This window comes from Haliotis asinina, chromosome 12 (assembly GCF_037392515.1).
Source record: "Haliotis asinina isolate JCU_RB_2024 chromosome 12, JCU_Hal_asi_v2, whole genome shotgun sequence".
In the NCBI taxonomy this organism is placed as follows: domain Eukaryota; kingdom Metazoa; phylum Mollusca; class Gastropoda; order Lepetellida; family Haliotidae; genus Haliotis; species Haliotis asinina.
The window spans coordinates 24970955-24988427 of NC_090291.1; the positions used below are offsets into that span (position 1 = coordinate 24970955).

Below are 17473 nucleotides of genomic sequence, written 5' to 3' on the forward strand. Positions count from 1 at the left end.
GGAAGGGTAATCCCGTGAATGGGTAATAGTGGACACATCATTGTTTGGAAATAGGTACAAACGGGAATCTGAGATACAGCTCTTAAAACCAGCTCAAATGATAGAGGAGGGTTGCTGATTTAGTGCTAGAGGATCAAAACAAAGTTTCGTGAAAGTCAACTTTGGGACCCCAGGAAGGCTAATGCCGTGAAAGGGTTATAGTGGATACGTCCTGCTTTGCAAATAGGCAGAGAGGTGAATGGGAGCTACAGGTTTTAAAATCGCCTCAAATGATAGAGGAGGGTTCCTGATGGAGTGCTAGAGGGTCAAAACACAGTTTCGTGAAAGTCAACTTTGGAACCCCAGGAAGGGTAATCCCGTGAAAGGTTGATAGTGGATACATTATTGTTTGGAAAGAGGTAAAAATGTGAATCGGAGCTACAGCTCTTAAAATCAGCTCAAATGATAGAGGAGGGTTCCTGATGGAGTGCTAGAGGGTCAAAACACAGTTTCATGAAAGTCAACTTTGGCACTCAAGGAAAGGCAATCCCGTGAATGGGTAGTAGTGAATACACCATTCTTTGGAAATAGGTACAAACGTGAATCTGAGATACAGCTCTCAAAGCCAGCTCAAACGATAGAAGAGGGTTCCTGATGGAGTGCTAGAGGGTCACAACAGAGTTTCGTGAAATTCAACTTTTGCACCCCAGGAAGGGTAATCCCGTGAATGGGTAATAGTGGATGCATCATAGTTTGGAAATAGGTAGAAAGGTGAATCGGAGATACAGCTCTTAAAACCAGCTTAAATGATAGAAGAGGGTTCCTGATGGAGTGCTAGAGGGTCAAAACACAGTTTCATAAAAGTCAACTTTGGCACCCCAGGAAGGGTAATCCCATGAAAGGGTTACAGTGGATACGTCCTGCTTTGCAAAGAGGCAGAAAGGTGAATCGGACCTACAGGTTTTAAAATCGCCTCAAATGATAGAGGAGGGTTCCTGATGGAGTGCTAGAGGGTCAAAACACAGTTTAGTGAAAGTCAACTTTGGCACCCCAGGAAGGGTAATCCCGTGAGTGGGTGATAGTGGATACATCATTGTTTGGAAATAGGTACAAACGTGAATCTGAGATACAGCTCTTAAAACCAGCTCAAATGATAGAGGAGGGTTCCTGATGGAGTGCTAGAGGGTCAAAACACAGTTTCCTGAAAGTCAACTTTGGGACCCCAGGAAGGGTAGTCCCGTGAATGGGTAATAGTGGATACATCATTGTTTGGAAATAGGTACAAACGTGAATCTGAGATACAGCTCTTAAAACCAGCTCAAATGATAGAGGAGGGTTGCTGATTTAGTGCTGGAGGATCAAAACAAAGTTTCGTGAAAGTCAACTTTGGCACCCCAGGAAGGGTAATGCCGTGAAAGGGTTATAGTGGATACGTCCTGCTTTGCAAATAGGCAGAGAGGTGAATGGGAGCTACAGGTTTTAAAATCGCCTTAAATGATAGAAGAGGGTTCCTGATGGAGTGCTAGAGGGTCAAAACACAGTTTCGTGAAAGTCAACTTTGGCACCCCAGGAAGGGTAATCCCGTGAAAGGTTGATAGTGGATACATTATTGTTTCGAAAGAGGTAAAAATGTGAATCGGAGCTACAGCTCTTAAAATCAGCTCAAATGATAGAGGAGGGTTCCTGATGGAGTGCTAGAGGGTCAAAACACAGTTTCATGAAAGTCAACTTTGGCACCCAAGGAAAGGCAATCCCGTGAATGGGTAGTAGTGGATACACCATTCTGTGGAAATAGGTACAAACGTGAATCTGAGATACAGCTCTCAAAGCCAGCTCAAACGATAGAAGAGGGTTCCTGATGGAGTGCTAGAGGGTCACAACAGAGTTTCGTGAAATTCAACTTTGGCACCCCAGGAAGGGTAATCCCTTGAATGGGTAATAGTGGATGCATCATAGTTTGGAAATAGGTAGAAAGGTGAATCGGAGATACAGCTCTTAAAACCAGCTCAAATGATAGAAGAGGGTTCCTGATGGAGTGCTAGAGGGTCAAAACACAGTTTCATGAAAGTCAACTTTGGCACCCCAGGAAGGGTAATCCCGTGAATGGGTAATAGTGGATACATCATTGTTTGGAAATAGGTTCAAACGTGAATCTGTGATACAGCTCTTAAAACCAGCTCAAATGATAGAGGAGGGTTCCTGATGGAGTGCTAGAGGGTCAAAACACAGTTTCGTGAAAGTCAACTTTGGCACCCCAGGAAGGGAATCCCGTGAAAGGTTGATAGTGGATACATTATTGTTTGGAAAGAGGTAAAAATGTGAATCGGAGCTACAGCTCTTAAAATCAGCTCAAGTGATAGAGGAGGGTTCCTGATGGAGTGCTAGAGGGTCAAAACACAGTTTCGTGAAAGTCAACTTTGGCACCCCAGAAAGGGTAATCCCGTGAAAGGTTGATAGTGGATACATTATTGTTTGGAAAGAGGTAGAAATGTCAATCGGAGCTACAGCTCTTAAAACCAGCTCAAATGATAGAGGAGGGTTCCTGATGGAGTGCTAGAGGGTCAAAACACAGTTTCCTGAAAGTCAACTTTGGCACCCCAGGAAGGGTAATCCCGTGAATGGGTGATAGTGGATACATCATTCTTTGGAAATAGGTACTAACGTGAATCTGTGATACAGCTCTTAAAACCAGCTCAAATGATAGAGGAGGGTTCTTCATGGAGTGCTAGAGAGTCACAACAGAGTTTCGTGAAATTCAACTTTGGCACCCCAGGAAGGGTAATCCCGTGAATGGGTAATAGTGGATGCATCATAGTTTGCAAATAGGTAGAAAGGTGAATCGGAGATACAACTCTTAAAACCAGCTCAAATGATAGAAGAGGGTTCCTGATGGAGTGCTAGAGGGTCACAACATAGTTTTGTCAAAGTCAACTTTGGCACCCCAGGAAGGGTAATCCCGTGAATGGGTGATCGTGGATACGTCATAGTTTGGAAATAGGTAAAAAGGTGAATCGGAGATACAGCTCTTAAAACCAGCTCAAATGATAGAAGAGGGTTCCTGATGGAGTGCTAGAGGGTCAAAACACAGTTTCATGAAAGTCAACTTTGGCACCCCAGGAAGGGTAATCCCATAAAAGGGTAATAGTGGATACATCATAGTTTGCAAACAGGCAAAAAGGTGAATGGGAGCTACAGGTTTTAAAACCAGCTCAAATGAAAGAGGAAGGTTCCTGACGGAGTGCTAGTAGATCAAAACACAGCTTTGTGAAACTCAACTTTGGCACCCCAGGGAGGGTCATCCCGTGGAAAGGTAATATTTGATACATCATGGTTTGCAAATCGGCAAAAAGGTGAATCGGAGCTACAGGTTTTAAAACCAGCTCAATTGAAAGAGGAATCTTCATAATGGAGTGCTAGAGGAACAAAACACAATTTCGTGAAAGTCAACTTTGGCACCCAAGGAAGGGTAGTCCCATAAAAGGGTAATAGTGGATACATCCTAGTTTGCAAACAGGCAAAAAGGTGAATGGGAGCTACAGGTTTTAAAACCAGTTCAAATGAAAGAGGAAGGTTCCTGACGGAGTGCTAGTAGATCAAAACACAGTTTTGTGAAAGTCAACTTTGGCACCCCAGGAAGGGTAATCCCGTGGAAAGGTAATAGTGGATACATCATGGTTTGCAAATCGGCGAAAAGGTGAATCGAAGCTACAGGTTTTAAAACCAGCTCAAATGAAAGAGGAAGGTTCATAATGTAGTGCTAGAGGGTCACAACATAGTTTCCTGAAAGTCAACTTTGGCACCAAAGGAAGGGTAATTCCATAAAAGGGTAATAGTGGATACATCATGGTTTGCAAATAGGCCAAACGGTGAATCGGAGCTACAGCTTTTAAACCCGGCTCAAATGATAGAGGAAGGTTCCTCACGAAGTGCTAGAGGGTCAAAACACAGTTTCCTGAAAGTCAACTTTGGCACCCCAGGAAGGGTAATCCCATAAAAGGGTAATAGTGGATACATCCTAGTTTGCAAACAGGCAAAAAGGTGAATGGGAGCTACAGGTTTTAAAACCAGTTCAAATGAAAGAGGAAGGTTCCTGACGGAGTGCTAGTAGATCAAAACACAGTTTTGTGAAAGTCAGCTTTGGCACCCCAGGAAGGGTAATCCCGTGGAAAGGTAATAGTGGATACATCATGGTTTGCAAATCGGCGAAAAGGTAAATCGAAGCTACAGGTTTTAAAACCAGCTCAAATGAAAGAGGAAGGTTCCTGACGGAGTGCTAGAGGATCAAAACACAGCTTTGTGAAAGTCAACGTTGGCACATCAGGAAGGGTAATCCCGTGAAAGGGTCATAGGGGATACATCATGGTTTGCAAATACGCCAAACGGTGAATCGGAGCTACAGGTTTTAAAACCAGCTCAAATGAAAGAGGAAGCTTCATAATGGAGTGCTAGAGGAACAAAACACAATTTCGTGAAAGTCAACTTTAGCTCCCCAGGAAGGGTAATCCCGTGAAAGGGTAATAGTGGATACATCATGCTTTCCAAATAGGCCAAAAGGTGAATCGGAGTTACAGGTTTTAAAACCAGCTCAAATGAAAGAGGAAGGTTCATAATGGAGTGCTAGAGGGTCACAACATAGTTTCCTGAAAGTCAACTTTGGCACCCCAGGAAGGGTAATTCCATAAAAGGGTAATAGTGGATACATCATGGTTTGCAAATAGGCCAAACGATCAATCGGAGCTACAGGTTTTTAAACCGGCTCAAATGATAGAGGAAGATTCCTGACGAAGTGCTAGAGGGTCAAAACACAGTTTCCTGAAAGTCAACTTTGGCACCCCAGGAAGGGTAATCCCATAAAAGGGTAATAGTGGATACATCATAGTTTGCAAACAGGCAAAAAGGTGACTGGGAGCTACAGGTTTTAAAACCATTTCAAATGAAAGAGGAAGGTTCCTGACGGAGTGCTAGTAGATCAAAACACAGTTTTGTGAAAGTCAACTTTGCCACCCAAGGAAGGGTAATCCCGTAGAAAGGTAATAGTGGATACATCATGGTTTGCAAAACGGCGAAAAGGTGAATCGAAGCTACAGGTTTTTAAACCGGCTCAGATGACAGAGGAAGGTTCCTGACGAAGTGCTAGAGGGTCAAAACACAGTTTCCTGAAAGTCAACTTTGGCACCCCAGGAAGGGTAATCCCATAAAAGGGTAATAGTGGATACATCATAGTTTGCAAACAGGCAAAAAGGTGACTGGGAGCTACAGGTTTTAAAACCATTTCAAATGAAAGAGGAAGGTTCCTGACGGAGTGCTAGTAGATCAAAACACAGTTTTGTGAAAGTCAACTTTGGCACCCAAGGAAGGGTAATCCCGTAGAAACGTAATAGTGGATACATCATGGTTTGCAAAACGGCGAAAAGGTGAATCGAAGCTACAGGTTTTAAAACCAGCTCAAATGAAAGAGGAAGGTTCCTGATGGAGTGCTAGTAGATCAAAACACAGCTTTGTGAAAGTCAACGTTGACACCCCAGGAAGGGTAATCCCGTGAAAGGGTCATAGGGGATACATCATGGTTTGCAAATACGCCAAACGGTGAATCGGAGCTACAGGTTTTAAAACCAGTTCAAATGAAAGAGGAAGGTTCCTGACGGAGTGCTAGTAGATCAAAACACAGTTTTGTGAAAGTCAACTTTGGCACCCCAGGAAGGGTAATCCCGTGGAAAGGTAATAGTGGATACATCATGGTTTGCAAATAGACAAAAAGGTGAATCGAAGCTGCAGGTTTTAAAACCAGCTCAAATGAAAGAGGAAGGTTCCTGATGGAGTGCTAGTAGATCAAAACACAGCTTTGTGAAAGTCAACGTTGGCACCCCAGGAAGGGTAATCCCGTGAAAGGGTCATAGGGGATACATCATGGTTTGCAAATACGCCAAACGGTGAATAGGAGCTACAGGTTTTAAAACCAGTTCAAATGAAAGAGGAAGGTTCCTGACGGAGTGCTAGTAGATCAAAACACAGTTTTGTGAAAGTCAACTTTGGCACCCCAGGAAGGGTAATCCCGTAGAAAGGTAATAGTGGATACATCATGGTTTGCAAAACGGCGAAAAGGTGAATCGAAGGTACAGGTTTTAAAACCAGCTCAAATGAAAGAGGATGGTTGCTGACGGAGTGCTAGTAGATCAAAACACAGCTTTGTGAAAGTCAACGTTGGCACCCCAGGTAGGGTAATCCCGTGAAAGGGTTACAGTGGATACGTCCTGCTTTGCAAAGAGGCAGAAAGGTGAATCGGACCTACAGGTTTTAAAATCGCCTCAAATGATAGAGGAGGGTTCCTGATGGAGTGCTAGAGGGTCAAAACACAGTTTAGTGAAAGTCAACTTTGGCACCCCAGGAAGGGTAATCCCGTGAGTGGGTGATAGTGGATACATCATTGTTTGGAAATAGGTACAAACGTGAATCTGAGATACAGCTCTTAAAACCAGCTCAAATGATAGAGGAGGGTTCCTGATGGAGTGCTAGAGGGTCAAAACAGAGTTTCCTGAAAGTCAACTTTGGGACCCCAGGAAGGGTAGTCCCGTGAATGGGTAATAGTGGATACATCATTGTTTGGAAATAGGTACAAACGTGAATCTGAGATACAGCTCTTAAAACCAGCTCAAATGATAGAGGAGGGTTGCTGATTTAGTGCTGGAGGATCAAAACAAAGTTTCGTGAAAGTCAACTTTGGCACCCCAGGAAGGGTAATGCCGTGAAAGGGTTATAGTGGATACGTCCTGCTTTGCAAATAGGCAGAGAGGTGAATGGGAGCTACAGGTTTTTAAATCGCCTTAAATGATAGAAGAGGGTTCCTGATGGAGTGCTAGAGGGTCAAAACACAGTTTCGTGAAAGTCAACTTTGGCACCCCAGGAAGGGTAATCCCGTGAAAGGTTGATAGTGGATACATTATTGTTTGGAAAGAGGTAAAAATGTGAATCGGAGCTACAGCTCTTAAAATCAGCTCAAATGATAGAGGAGGGTTCCTGATGGAGTGCTAGAGGGTCAAAACACAGTTTCATGAAAGTCAACTTTGGCACCCAAGGAAAGGCAATCCCGTGAATGGGTAGTAGTGGATACACCATTCTGTGGAAATAGGTACAAACGTGAATCTGAGATACAGCTCTCAAAGCCAGCTCAAACGATAGAAGAGGGTTCCTGATGGAGTGCTGGAGGGTCAAAACACAGTTTCATGAAAGTCAACTTTGGCACCCCAGGAAGGGTAATCCCGTGAATGGGTAATAGTGGACACATCATTGTTTGGAAATAGGTACAAACGGGAATCTGAGATACAGCTCTTAAAACCAGCTCAAATGATAGAGGAGGGTTGCTGATTTAGTGCTAGAGGATCAAAACAAAGTTTCGTGAAAGTCAACTTTGGGACCCCAGGAAGGCTAATGCCGTGAAAGGGTTATAGTGGATACGTCCTGCTTTGCAAATAGGCAGAGAGGTGAATGGGAGCTACAGGTTTTAAAATCGCCTCAAATGATAGAGGAGGGTTCCTGATGGAGTGCTAGAGGGTCAAAACACAGTTTCGTGAAAGTCAACTTTGGAACCCCAGGAAGGGTAATCCCGTGAAAGGTTGATAGTGGATACATTATTGTTTGGAAAGAGGTAAAAATGTGAATCGGAGCTACAGCTCTTAAAATCAGCTCAAATGATAGAGGAGGGTTCCTGATGGAGTGCTAGAGGGTCAAAACACAGTTTCATGAAAGTCAACTTTGGCACTCAAGGAAAGGCAATCCCGTGAATGGGTAGTAGTGAATACACCATTCTTTGGAAATAGGTACAAACGTGAATCTGAGATACAGCTCTCAAAGCCAGCTCAAACGATAGAAGAGGGTTCCTGATGGAGTGCTAGAGGGTCACGACAGAGTTTCGTGAAATTCAACTTTGGCACCCCAGGAAGGGTAATCCCGTGAATGGGTAATAGTGGATGCATCATAGTTTGGAAATAGGTAGAAAGGTGAATCGGAGATACAGCTCTTAAAACCAGCTTAAATGATAGAAGAGGGTTCCTGATGGAGTGCTAGAGGGTCAAAACACAGTTTCATAAAAGTCAACTTTGGCACCCCAGGAAGGGTAATCCCATGAAAGGGTTATAGTGGATACGTCCTGCTTTGCAAAGAGGCAGAGAGGTGAATCGGACCTACAGGTTTTAAAATCGCCTCAAATGATAGAGGAGGGTTCCTGATGGAGTGCTAGAGGGTCAAAACACAGTTTAGTGAAAGTCAACTTTGGCACCCCAGGAAGGGTAATCCCGTGAATGGGTGATAGTGGATACATCATTGTTTGGAAATAGGTACAAACGTGAATCTGAGATACAGCTCTTAAAACCAGCTCAAATGATAGAGGAGGGTTCCTGATGGAGTGCTAGAGGGTCAAAACACAGTTTCCTGAAAGTCAACTTTGGCACCCCAGGAAGGGTAGTCCCGTGAATGGGTAATAGTGGATACATCATTGTTTGGAAATAGGTACAAACGTGAATCTGAGATACAGCTCTTAAAACCAGCTCAAATGATAGAGGAGGGTTGCTGATTTAGTGCTAGAGGATCAAAACAAAGTTTCGTGAAAGTCAACTTTGGCACCCCAGGAAGGGTAATGCCGTGAAAGGGTTATAGTGGATACGTCCTGCTTTGCAAATAGGCAGAGAGGTGAATGGGAGCTACAGGTTTTTAAATCGCCTTAAATGATAGAAGAGGGTTCCTGATGGAGTGCTAGAGGGTCAAAACACAGGTTCGTGAAAGTCAACTTTGGCACCCCAGGAAGGGTAATCCCGTGAAAGGTTGATAGTGGATACATTATTGTTTGGAAAGAGGTAAAAATGTGAATCGGAGCTACAGCTCTTAAAATCAGCTCAAATGATAGAGGAGGGTTCCTGATGGAGTGCTAGAGGGTCAAAACACAGTTTCATGAAAGTCAACTTTGGCACCCAAGGAAAGGCAATCCCGTGAATGGGTAGTAGTGGATACACCATTCTGTGGAAATAGGTACAAACGTGAATCTGAGATACAGCTCTCAAAGCCAGCTCAAACGATAGAAGAGGGTTCCTGATGGAGTGCTAGAAGGTCACAACAGAGTTTCGTGAAATTCAACTTTGGCACCCCAGGAAGGGTAATCCCGTGAATGGGTAATAGTGGATGCATCATAGTTTGGAAATAGGTAGAAAGGTGAATCGGAGATACAGCTCTTAAAACCAGCTCAAATGATAGAAGAGGGTTCCTGATGGAGTGCTAGAGGGTCAAAACACAGTTTCATGAAAGTCAACTTTGGCACCCCAGGAAGGGTAATCCCGTGAATGGGTAATAGTGGATACATCATTGTTTGGAAATAGGTTCAAACGTGAATCTGTGATACAGCTCTTAAAACCAGCTCAAATGATAGAGGAGGGTTCCTGATGGAGTGCTAGAGGGTCAAAACACAGTTTCGTGAAAGTCAACTTTGGCACCCCAGGAAGGGTAATCCCGTGAAAGGTTGATAGTGGATACATTATTGTTTGGAAAGAGGTAAAAATGTGAATCGGAGCTACAGCTCTTAAAATCAGCTCAAGTGATAGAGGAGGGTTCCTGATGGAGTGCTAGAGGGTCAAAACACAGTTTCCTGAAAGTCAACTTTGGCACCCCAGGAAGGGTAATCCCGTGAAAGGTTGATAGTGGATACATTATTGTTTGGAAAGAGGTAGAAATGTCAATCGGAGCTACAGCTCTTAAAACCAGCTCAAATGATAGAGGAGGGTTCCTGATGGAGTGCTAGAGGGTCAAAACAGTTTCCTGAAAGTCAACTTTGGCACCCCAGGAAGGGTAATCCCGTGAATGGGTAATAGTGGATACATCATTCTTTGGAAATAGGTACTAACGTGAATCTGTGATACAGCTCTTTAAACCAGCTCAAATGATAGAGGAGGGTTCTTCATGGAGTGCTAGAGGGTCACAACAGAGTTTCGTGAAATTCAACTTTGGCACCCCAGGAAGGGTAATCCCGTGAATGGGTAATAGTGGATGCATCATAGTTTGGAAATAGGTAGAAAGGTGAATCGGAGATACAGCTCTTAAAACCAGCTCAAATGATAGAAGAGGGTTCCTGGTGGAGTGCTAGAGGGTCACAACATAGTTTTGTCAAAGTCAACTTTGGCACCCCAGGAAGGGTAATCCCGTGAATGGGTGATCGTGGATACGTCATAGTTTGGAAATAGGTAAAAAGGTGAATCGGACCTACAGCTCTTAAAACCAGCTCAAATGATAGAAGAGGGTTCCTGATGGAGTGCTAGAGGGTCAAAACACAGTTTCATGAAAGTCAACTTTGGCACCCCAGGAAGGGTAATCCCGTGAATGGGTAATAGTGGATACATCATTGTTTGGAAATAGGTACTAACGTGAATCTGTGATACAGCTCTTAAAACCAGCTCAAATGATAGAGGAGGGTTCCTGATGGAGTGCTGGAGGGTCAAAACAGAGTTTCATGAAAGTCAACCTAGGCACCCCAGGAAGGGTAATCCCGTGAATGGGTAATAGTGGACACATCATTGTTTGGAAATAGGTACAAACGGGAATCTGAGATACAGCTCTTAAAACCAGCTCAAATGATAGAGGAGGGTTGCTGATTTAGTGCTAGAGGATCAAAACAAAGTTTCGTGAAAGTCAACTTTGGGACCCCAGGAAGGGTAATCCCGTGAAAGGGTTATAGTGGATACGTCCTGCTTTGCAAATAGGCAGAGAGGTGAATGGGAGCTACAGGTTTTAAAATCGCCTCAAATGATAGAGGAGGGTTCCTGATGGAGTGCTAGAGGGTCAAAACACAGTTTCGTGAAAGTCAACTTTGGAACCCCAGGAAGGGTAATCCCGTGAAAAGTTGATAGTGGATACATTATTGTTTGGAAAGAGGTAAAAATGTGAATCGGAGCTACAGCTCTTAAAATCAGCTCAAATGATAGAGGAGGGTTCCTGATGGAGTGCTAGAGGGTCAAAACACAGTTTCCTGAAAGTCAACTTTGGCACCCCAGGAAGGGTAATCCCGTGAATGGGTAATAGTGGATACATCATTCTTTGGAAATAGGTTCAAACGTGAATCTGTGATACAGCTCTTGAAACCAGCTCAAATGATAGAGGAGGGTTCCTGATGGAGTGCTAGAGGGTCAAAACACAGTTTCGTGAAAGTCAACTTCGACACCCCAGGAAGGGAAATCCCGTGAAAGGTTGATAGTGGATACATTATTGTTTGGAAAGAGGTAAAAATGTAAATCGGAGCTACAGCTCTTAAAATCAGCTCAAGTGATAGAGGAGGGTTCCTGATGGAGTGCTAGAGGGTCAAAACACAGTTTCCTGAAAGTCAACTTTAGCACCCTAGGAAGGGTAATCCCGTGAAAGGTTGATAGTGGATACATTATTGTTTGGAAAGAGGTAGAAATGTCAATCGGAGCTACAGCTCTTAAAACCAGCTCAAATGATAGAGGAGGGTTCCTGATGGAGTGCTAGAGGGTCAAAACACAGTTTCATGAAAGTCAACTTTGGCACCCCAGGAAGGGTAATCCCGTGAATGGGTAATAGTGGATACATCATTGTTTGGAAATAGGTACTAACGTGAATCTGTGATACAGCTCTTAAAACCAGCTCAAATGATAGAGGAGGGTTCCTGATGGAGTGCTGGAGGGTCAAAACACAGTTTCATGAAAGTCAACTTTGGCACCCCAGGAAGGGTAATCCCGTGAATGGGTAATAGTGGACACATCATTGTTTGGAAATAGGTACAAACGGGAATCTGAGATACAGCTCTTAAAACCAGCTCAAATGATAGAGGAGGGTTCCTGATGGAGTGTTAGAGGGTCAAAACACAGTTTCCTGAAAGTCAACTTTGGCACCCCAGGAAGGGTAATCCCGTGAATGGGTAATAGTGGATACATTATTGTTTGGAAAGAGGTAGAAATGTCAATCGGAGCTACAGCTCTTAAAACCAGCTCAAATGATAGAGGAGGGTTCCTGATGGAGTGCTAGAGAGTCACAACACAGTTTCGTGAAATTCAACTTTGGCACCCCAGGAAGGGTAATCCCGTGAATGGGTAATAGTGGATGCATCATAGTTTGCAAATAGGTAGAAAGGTGAATCGGAGATACAGCTCTTAAAACCAGCTCAAATGATAGAACAGGGTTCCTGATGGAGTGCTAGAGGGTCACAACATAGTTTTGTCAAAGTCAACTTTGGCACCCCAGGAAGGGTAATCCCGTGAATGGGTGATCGTGGTTACATCATAGTTTTGAAATAGGTAGAAAGGTGAATCGGAGCTACAGCTCTTGAAACCAGCTCAAATGATAGAAGAGGGTTCCTGATGGAGTGCTAGAGGGTCAAAAGACAGTTTCATGAAAGTCAACTTTGGCACCCCAGGAAGGGTAATCCCGTGAATGGGTAATAGTGGATACATCATTGTTTGGAAATAGGTACTAACGTGAATCTGTGATACAGCTCTTAAAACCAGCTCAAATGATAGAGGAGGGTTCCTGATGGAGTGCTAGAGGGTCAAAACACAGTTTCGTGAAAGTCAACTTTGGCACCCCAGGAAGGGTAATCCCGTGAAAGGTTGATAGTGGATACATTATTGTTTGGAAATAGGTAAAAATGTGAATCGGAGCTACAGATCTTAAAATCAGCTCAAATGATAGAGGAGGGTTCCTGATGGAGTGCTAGAGGGTCAAAACACAGTTTCGTGAAAGTCAACTTTGGCACCCCAGGAAGGGTAATCCCGTGAAAGGTTGATAGTGGATACATTATTGTTTGGAAAGAGGTAGAAATGTCAATCGGAGCTGCAGCTCTTAAAACCAGCTCAAATGATAGAGGAGGGTTCCTGATGGAGTGTTAGAGGGTCAAAACACAGTTTCCTGAAAGTCAACTTTGGCACCCCAGGAAGGGTAATCCCGTGAATGGGTAATAGTGGATACATTATTGTTTGGAAAGAGGTAGAAATGTCAATCGGAGCTACAGCTCTTAAAACCAGCTCAAATGATAGAGGAGGGTTCCTGATGGAGTGCTAGAGAGTCACAACACAGTTTCGTGAAATTCAACTTTGGCACCCCAGGAAGGGTAATCCCGTGAATGGGTAATAGTGGATGCATCATAGTTTGCAAATAGGTAGAAAGGTGAATCGGAGATACAGCTCTTAAAACCAGCTCAAATGATAGAACAGGGTTCCTGATGGAGTGCTAGAGGGTCACAACATAGTTTTGTCAAAGTCAACTTTGGCACCCCAGGAAGGGTAATCCCGTGAATGGGTGATCGTGGTTACATCATAGTTTTGAAATAGGTAGAAAGGTGAATCGGAGCTACAGCTCTTGAAACCAGCTCAAATGATAGAAGAGGGTTCCTGATGGAGTGCTAGAGGGTCAAAAGACAGTTTCATGAAAGTCAACTTTGGCACCCCAGGAAGGGTAATCCCGTGAATGGGTAATAGTGGATACATCATTGTTTGGAAATAGGTACTAACGTGAATCTGTGATACAGCTCTTAAAACCAGCTCAAATGATAGAACAGGGTTCCTGATGGAGTGCTAGAGGGTCACAACATAGTTTTGTCAAAGTCAACTTTGGCACCCCAGGAAGGGTAATCCCGTGAATGGGTAATAGTGGATGCATCATAGTTTGGAAATAGGTAGAAAGGTGAATCGGAGATACAGCTCCTAAAATCAGCTCAAATGATAGAGGAGGGTTCCTGATGGAGTGCTAGAGGGTCAAAACACAGTTTCATGAAAGTCAACTTTGGCACTCAAGGAAAGGCAATCCCGTGAATGGGTAGTAGTGGATACACCATTCTTTGGAAATAGGTACAAACGTGAATCTGAGATACAGCTCTCAAAGCCAGCTCAAACGATGGAAGAGGGTTCCTGATGGAGTGCTAGAGGGTCACAACAGAGTTTCGTGAAATTCAACTTTGGCACCCCAGGAAGGGTAATCCCGTGAATGGGTAATAGTGGATGCATCATAGTTTGGAAATAGGTAGAAAGGTGAATCGGAGATACAGCTCCTAAAACCAGCTCAAATGATAGAAGAGGGTTCCTGATGGAGTGCTAGAGGGTCAAAACACAGTTTCATTAAAGTCAACTTTGGCACCCCAGGAAGGGTAATCCCGTGAATGGGTAATAGTGGATACATCATTGTTTGGAAATAGGTACTAACGTGAATCTGTGATACAGCTCTTAAAACCAGCTCAAATGATAGAGGAGGGTTCCTGATGGAGTGCTAGAGGGTCAAAACACAGTTTCGTGAAAGTCAACTTTGGCACCCCAGGAAGGGTAATCCCGTGAAAGGTTGATAGTGGATACATTATTGTTTGGAAAGAGGTAAAAATGTGAATCGGAGCTACAGCTCTTAAAATCAGCTCAAATGATAGAGGAGGGTTCCTGATGGAGTGCTAGAGGGTCAAAACACAGTTTCGTGAAAGTCAACTTTGGCACCCCAGGAAGGGTAATCCCGTGAAAGGTTGATAGTGGATACATTATTGTTTCGAAATAGGTACAAACGTAAATCTGTGATACAGCTCTTAAAACCAGCTCAAATGATAGAGGAGGGTTCCTCATGGAGTGCTAGAGGGTCACAACAGAGTTTCGTGAAATTCAACTTTGGCACCCCAGGAAGGGTAATCCCGTGAATGGGTAATAGTGGATGCATCATAGTTTGCAAATAGGTAGAAAGGTGAATCGGAGATACAGCTCTTAAAACCAGCTCAAATGATAGAAGAGGGTTCCTGATGGAGTGCTAGAGGGTCACAACATAGTTTTGTCAAAGTCAACTTTGGCACCCCAGGAAGGGTAATCCCGTGAATGGGTGATCGTGGATACATCATAGTTTGCAAATAGGTAAAAAGGTGAATCGGAGCTACAGCTCTTAAAACCAGCTCAAATGATAGAAGAGGGTTCCTGATGGAGTGCTAGAGGGTCAAAACACAGTTTCATGAAAGTCAACTTTGGCACCCCAGGAAGGGTAATCCCGTGAATGGGTAATAGTGGATACATCATTGTTTGGAAATAGGTACTAACGTGAATCTGTGATACAGCTCTTAAAACCAGCTCAAATGATAGAGGAGGGTTCCTGATGGAGTGCTGGAGGGTCAAAACACAGTTTCATGAAAGTCAACTTTGGCACCCCAGGAAGGGTAATCCCGTGAATGGGTAATAGTGGACACATCATTGTTTGGAAATAGGTACAAACGGGAATCTGAGATACAGCTCTTAAAACCAGCTCAAATGATAGAGGAGGGTTGCTGATTTAGTGCTAGAGGATCAAAACAAAGTTTCGTGAAAGTCAACTTTGGGACCCCAGGAAGGCTAATGCCGTGAAAGGGTTATAGTGGATACGTCCTGCTTTGCAAATAGGCAGAGAGGTGAATGGGAGCTACAGGTTTTAAAATCGCCTCAAATGATAGAGGAGGGTTCCTGATGGAGTGCTAGAGGGTCAAAACACAGTTTCGTGAAAGTCAACTTTGGCACCCCAGGAAGGGTAATCCCGTGAAAGGTTGATAGTGGATACATTATTGTTTGGAAATAGGTAAAAATGTGAATCGGAGCTACAGATCTTAAAATCAGCTCAAATGATAGAGGAGGGTTCCTGATGGAGTGCTAGAGGGTCAAAACACAGTTTCGTGAAAGTCAACTTTGGCACCCCAGGAAGGGTAATCCCGTGAAAGGTTGATAGTGGATACATTATTGTTTGGAAAGAGGTAGAAATGTCAATCGGAGCTACAGCTCTTAAAACCAGCTCAAATGATAGAGGAGGGTTCCTGATGGAGTGTTAGAGGGTCAAAACACAGTTTCCTGAAAGTCAACTTTGGCACCCCAGGAAGGGTAATCCCGTGAATGGGTAATAGTGGATACATTATTGTTTGGAAAGAGGTAGAAATGTCAATCGGAGCTACAGCTCTTAAAACCAGCTCAAATGATAGAGGAGGGTTCCTGATGGAGTGCTAGAGGGTCACAACACAGTTTCGTGAAATTCAACTTTGGCACCCCAGGAAGGGTAATCCCGTGAATGGGTAATAGTGGATGCATCATAGTTTGCAAATAGGTAGAAAGGTGAATCGGAGATACAGCTCTTAAAACCAGCTCAAATGATAGAACAGGGTTCCTGATGGAGTGCTAGAGGGTCACAACATAGTTTTGTCAAAGTCAACTTTGGCACCCCAGGAAGTGTAATCCCGTGAATTGGTGATCGTGGTTACATCATAGTTTTGAAATAGGTAAAAAGGTGAATCGGAGCTACAGCTCTTGAAACCAGCTCAAATGATAGAAGAGGGTTCCTGATGGAGTGCTAGAGGGTCAAAAGACAGTTTCATGAAAGTCAACTTTGGCACCCCAGGAAGGGTAATCCCGTGAATGGGTAATAGTGGATACATCATTGTTTGGAAATAGGTACTAACGTGAATCTGTGATACAGCTCTTAAAACAAGCTCAAATGATAGAGGAGGGTTCCTGATGGAGTGCTAGAGGGTCAAAACACAGTTTCGTGAAAGTCAACTTTGGCACCCCAGGAAGGGTAATCCCGTGAAAGGTTGATAGTGGATACATTATTGTTTGGAAAGAGGTAAAAATGTGAATCGGAGCTACAGATCTTAAAATCAGCTCAAATGATAGAGGAGGGTTCCTGATGGAGTGCTAGAGGGTCAAAACACAGTTTCGTGAAAGTCAACTTTGGCACCCCAGGAAGGGTAATCCCGTGAAAGGTTGATAGTGGATACATTATTGTTTGGAAATAGGTAAAAATGTGAATCGGAGCTACAGATCTTAAAATCAGCTCAAATGATAGAGGAGGGTTCCTGATGGAGTGCTAGAGGGTCAAAACACAGTTTCGTGAAAGTCAACTTTGGCACCCCAGGAAGGGTAATCCCGTGAAAGGTTGATAGTGGATACATTATTGTTTGGAAAGAGGTAGAAATGTCAATCGGAGCTACAGCTCTTAAAACCAGCTCAAATGATAGAGGAGGGTTCCTGATGGAGTGTTAGAGGGTCAAAACACAGTTTCCTGAAAGTCAACTTTGGCACCCCAGGAAGGGTAATCCCGTGAATGGGTAATAGTGGATACATTATTGTTTGGAAAGAGGTAGAAATGTCAATCGGAGCTACAGCTCTTAAAACCAGCTCAAATGATAGAGGAGGGTTCCTGATGGAGTGCTAGAGGGTCAAAACACAGTTTCGTGAAATTCAACTTTGGCACCCCAGGAAGGGTAATCCCGTGAATGGGTAGTAGTGGATGCATCATAGTTTGCAAATAGGTAGAAAGGTGAATCGGAGATACAGCTCTTAAAACCAGCTCAAATGATAGAACAGGGTTCCTGATGGAGTGCTAGAGGGTCACAACATAGTTTTGTCAAAGTCAACTTTGGCACCCCAGGAAGGGTAATCCCGTGAATGGGTGATCGTGGTTACATCATAGTTTTGAAATAGGTAAAAAGGTGAATCGGAGCTACAGCTCTTGAAACCAGCTCAAATGATAG

General features: G+C 43.7%; 1 protein-coding gene across 1 annotated transcript in view; it reads right to left on the reverse strand.

Annotated features, from left to right (window-relative positions):
• Positions 1 to 17473, reverse strand: part of LOC137257437 (putative testis-expressed protein 13C) — a 142705-nt gene that overhangs the window by 9513 nt on the left and 115719 nt on the right. The window contains exons 5-18 of the mRNA XM_067794767.1: positions 15024 to 15086; positions 14164 to 14226; positions 13820 to 13882; positions 12444 to 12506; positions 11584 to 11646; positions 10380 to 10442; positions 9006 to 9068; positions 8161 to 8208; positions 7114 to 7176; positions 6269 to 6316; positions 2642 to 2704; positions 1783 to 1845; positions 938 to 985; positions 579 to 641 (exon numbers count right to left, since the gene is read on the reverse strand). Of these exons, the coding sequence (XP_067650868.1) occupies positions 579 to 641; positions 938 to 985; positions 1783 to 1845; positions 2642 to 2704; positions 6269 to 6316; positions 7114 to 7176; positions 8161 to 8208; positions 9006 to 9068; positions 10380 to 10442; positions 11584 to 11646; positions 12444 to 12506; positions 13820 to 13882; positions 14164 to 14226; positions 15024 to 15086 (837 nt within the window). The remainder of the gene's footprint in view (positions 1 to 578; positions 642 to 937; positions 986 to 1782; positions 1846 to 2641; positions 2705 to 6268; positions 6317 to 7113; positions 7177 to 8160; positions 8209 to 9005; positions 9069 to 10379; positions 10443 to 11583; positions 11647 to 12443; positions 12507 to 13819; positions 13883 to 14163; positions 14227 to 15023; positions 15087 to 17473) is intronic.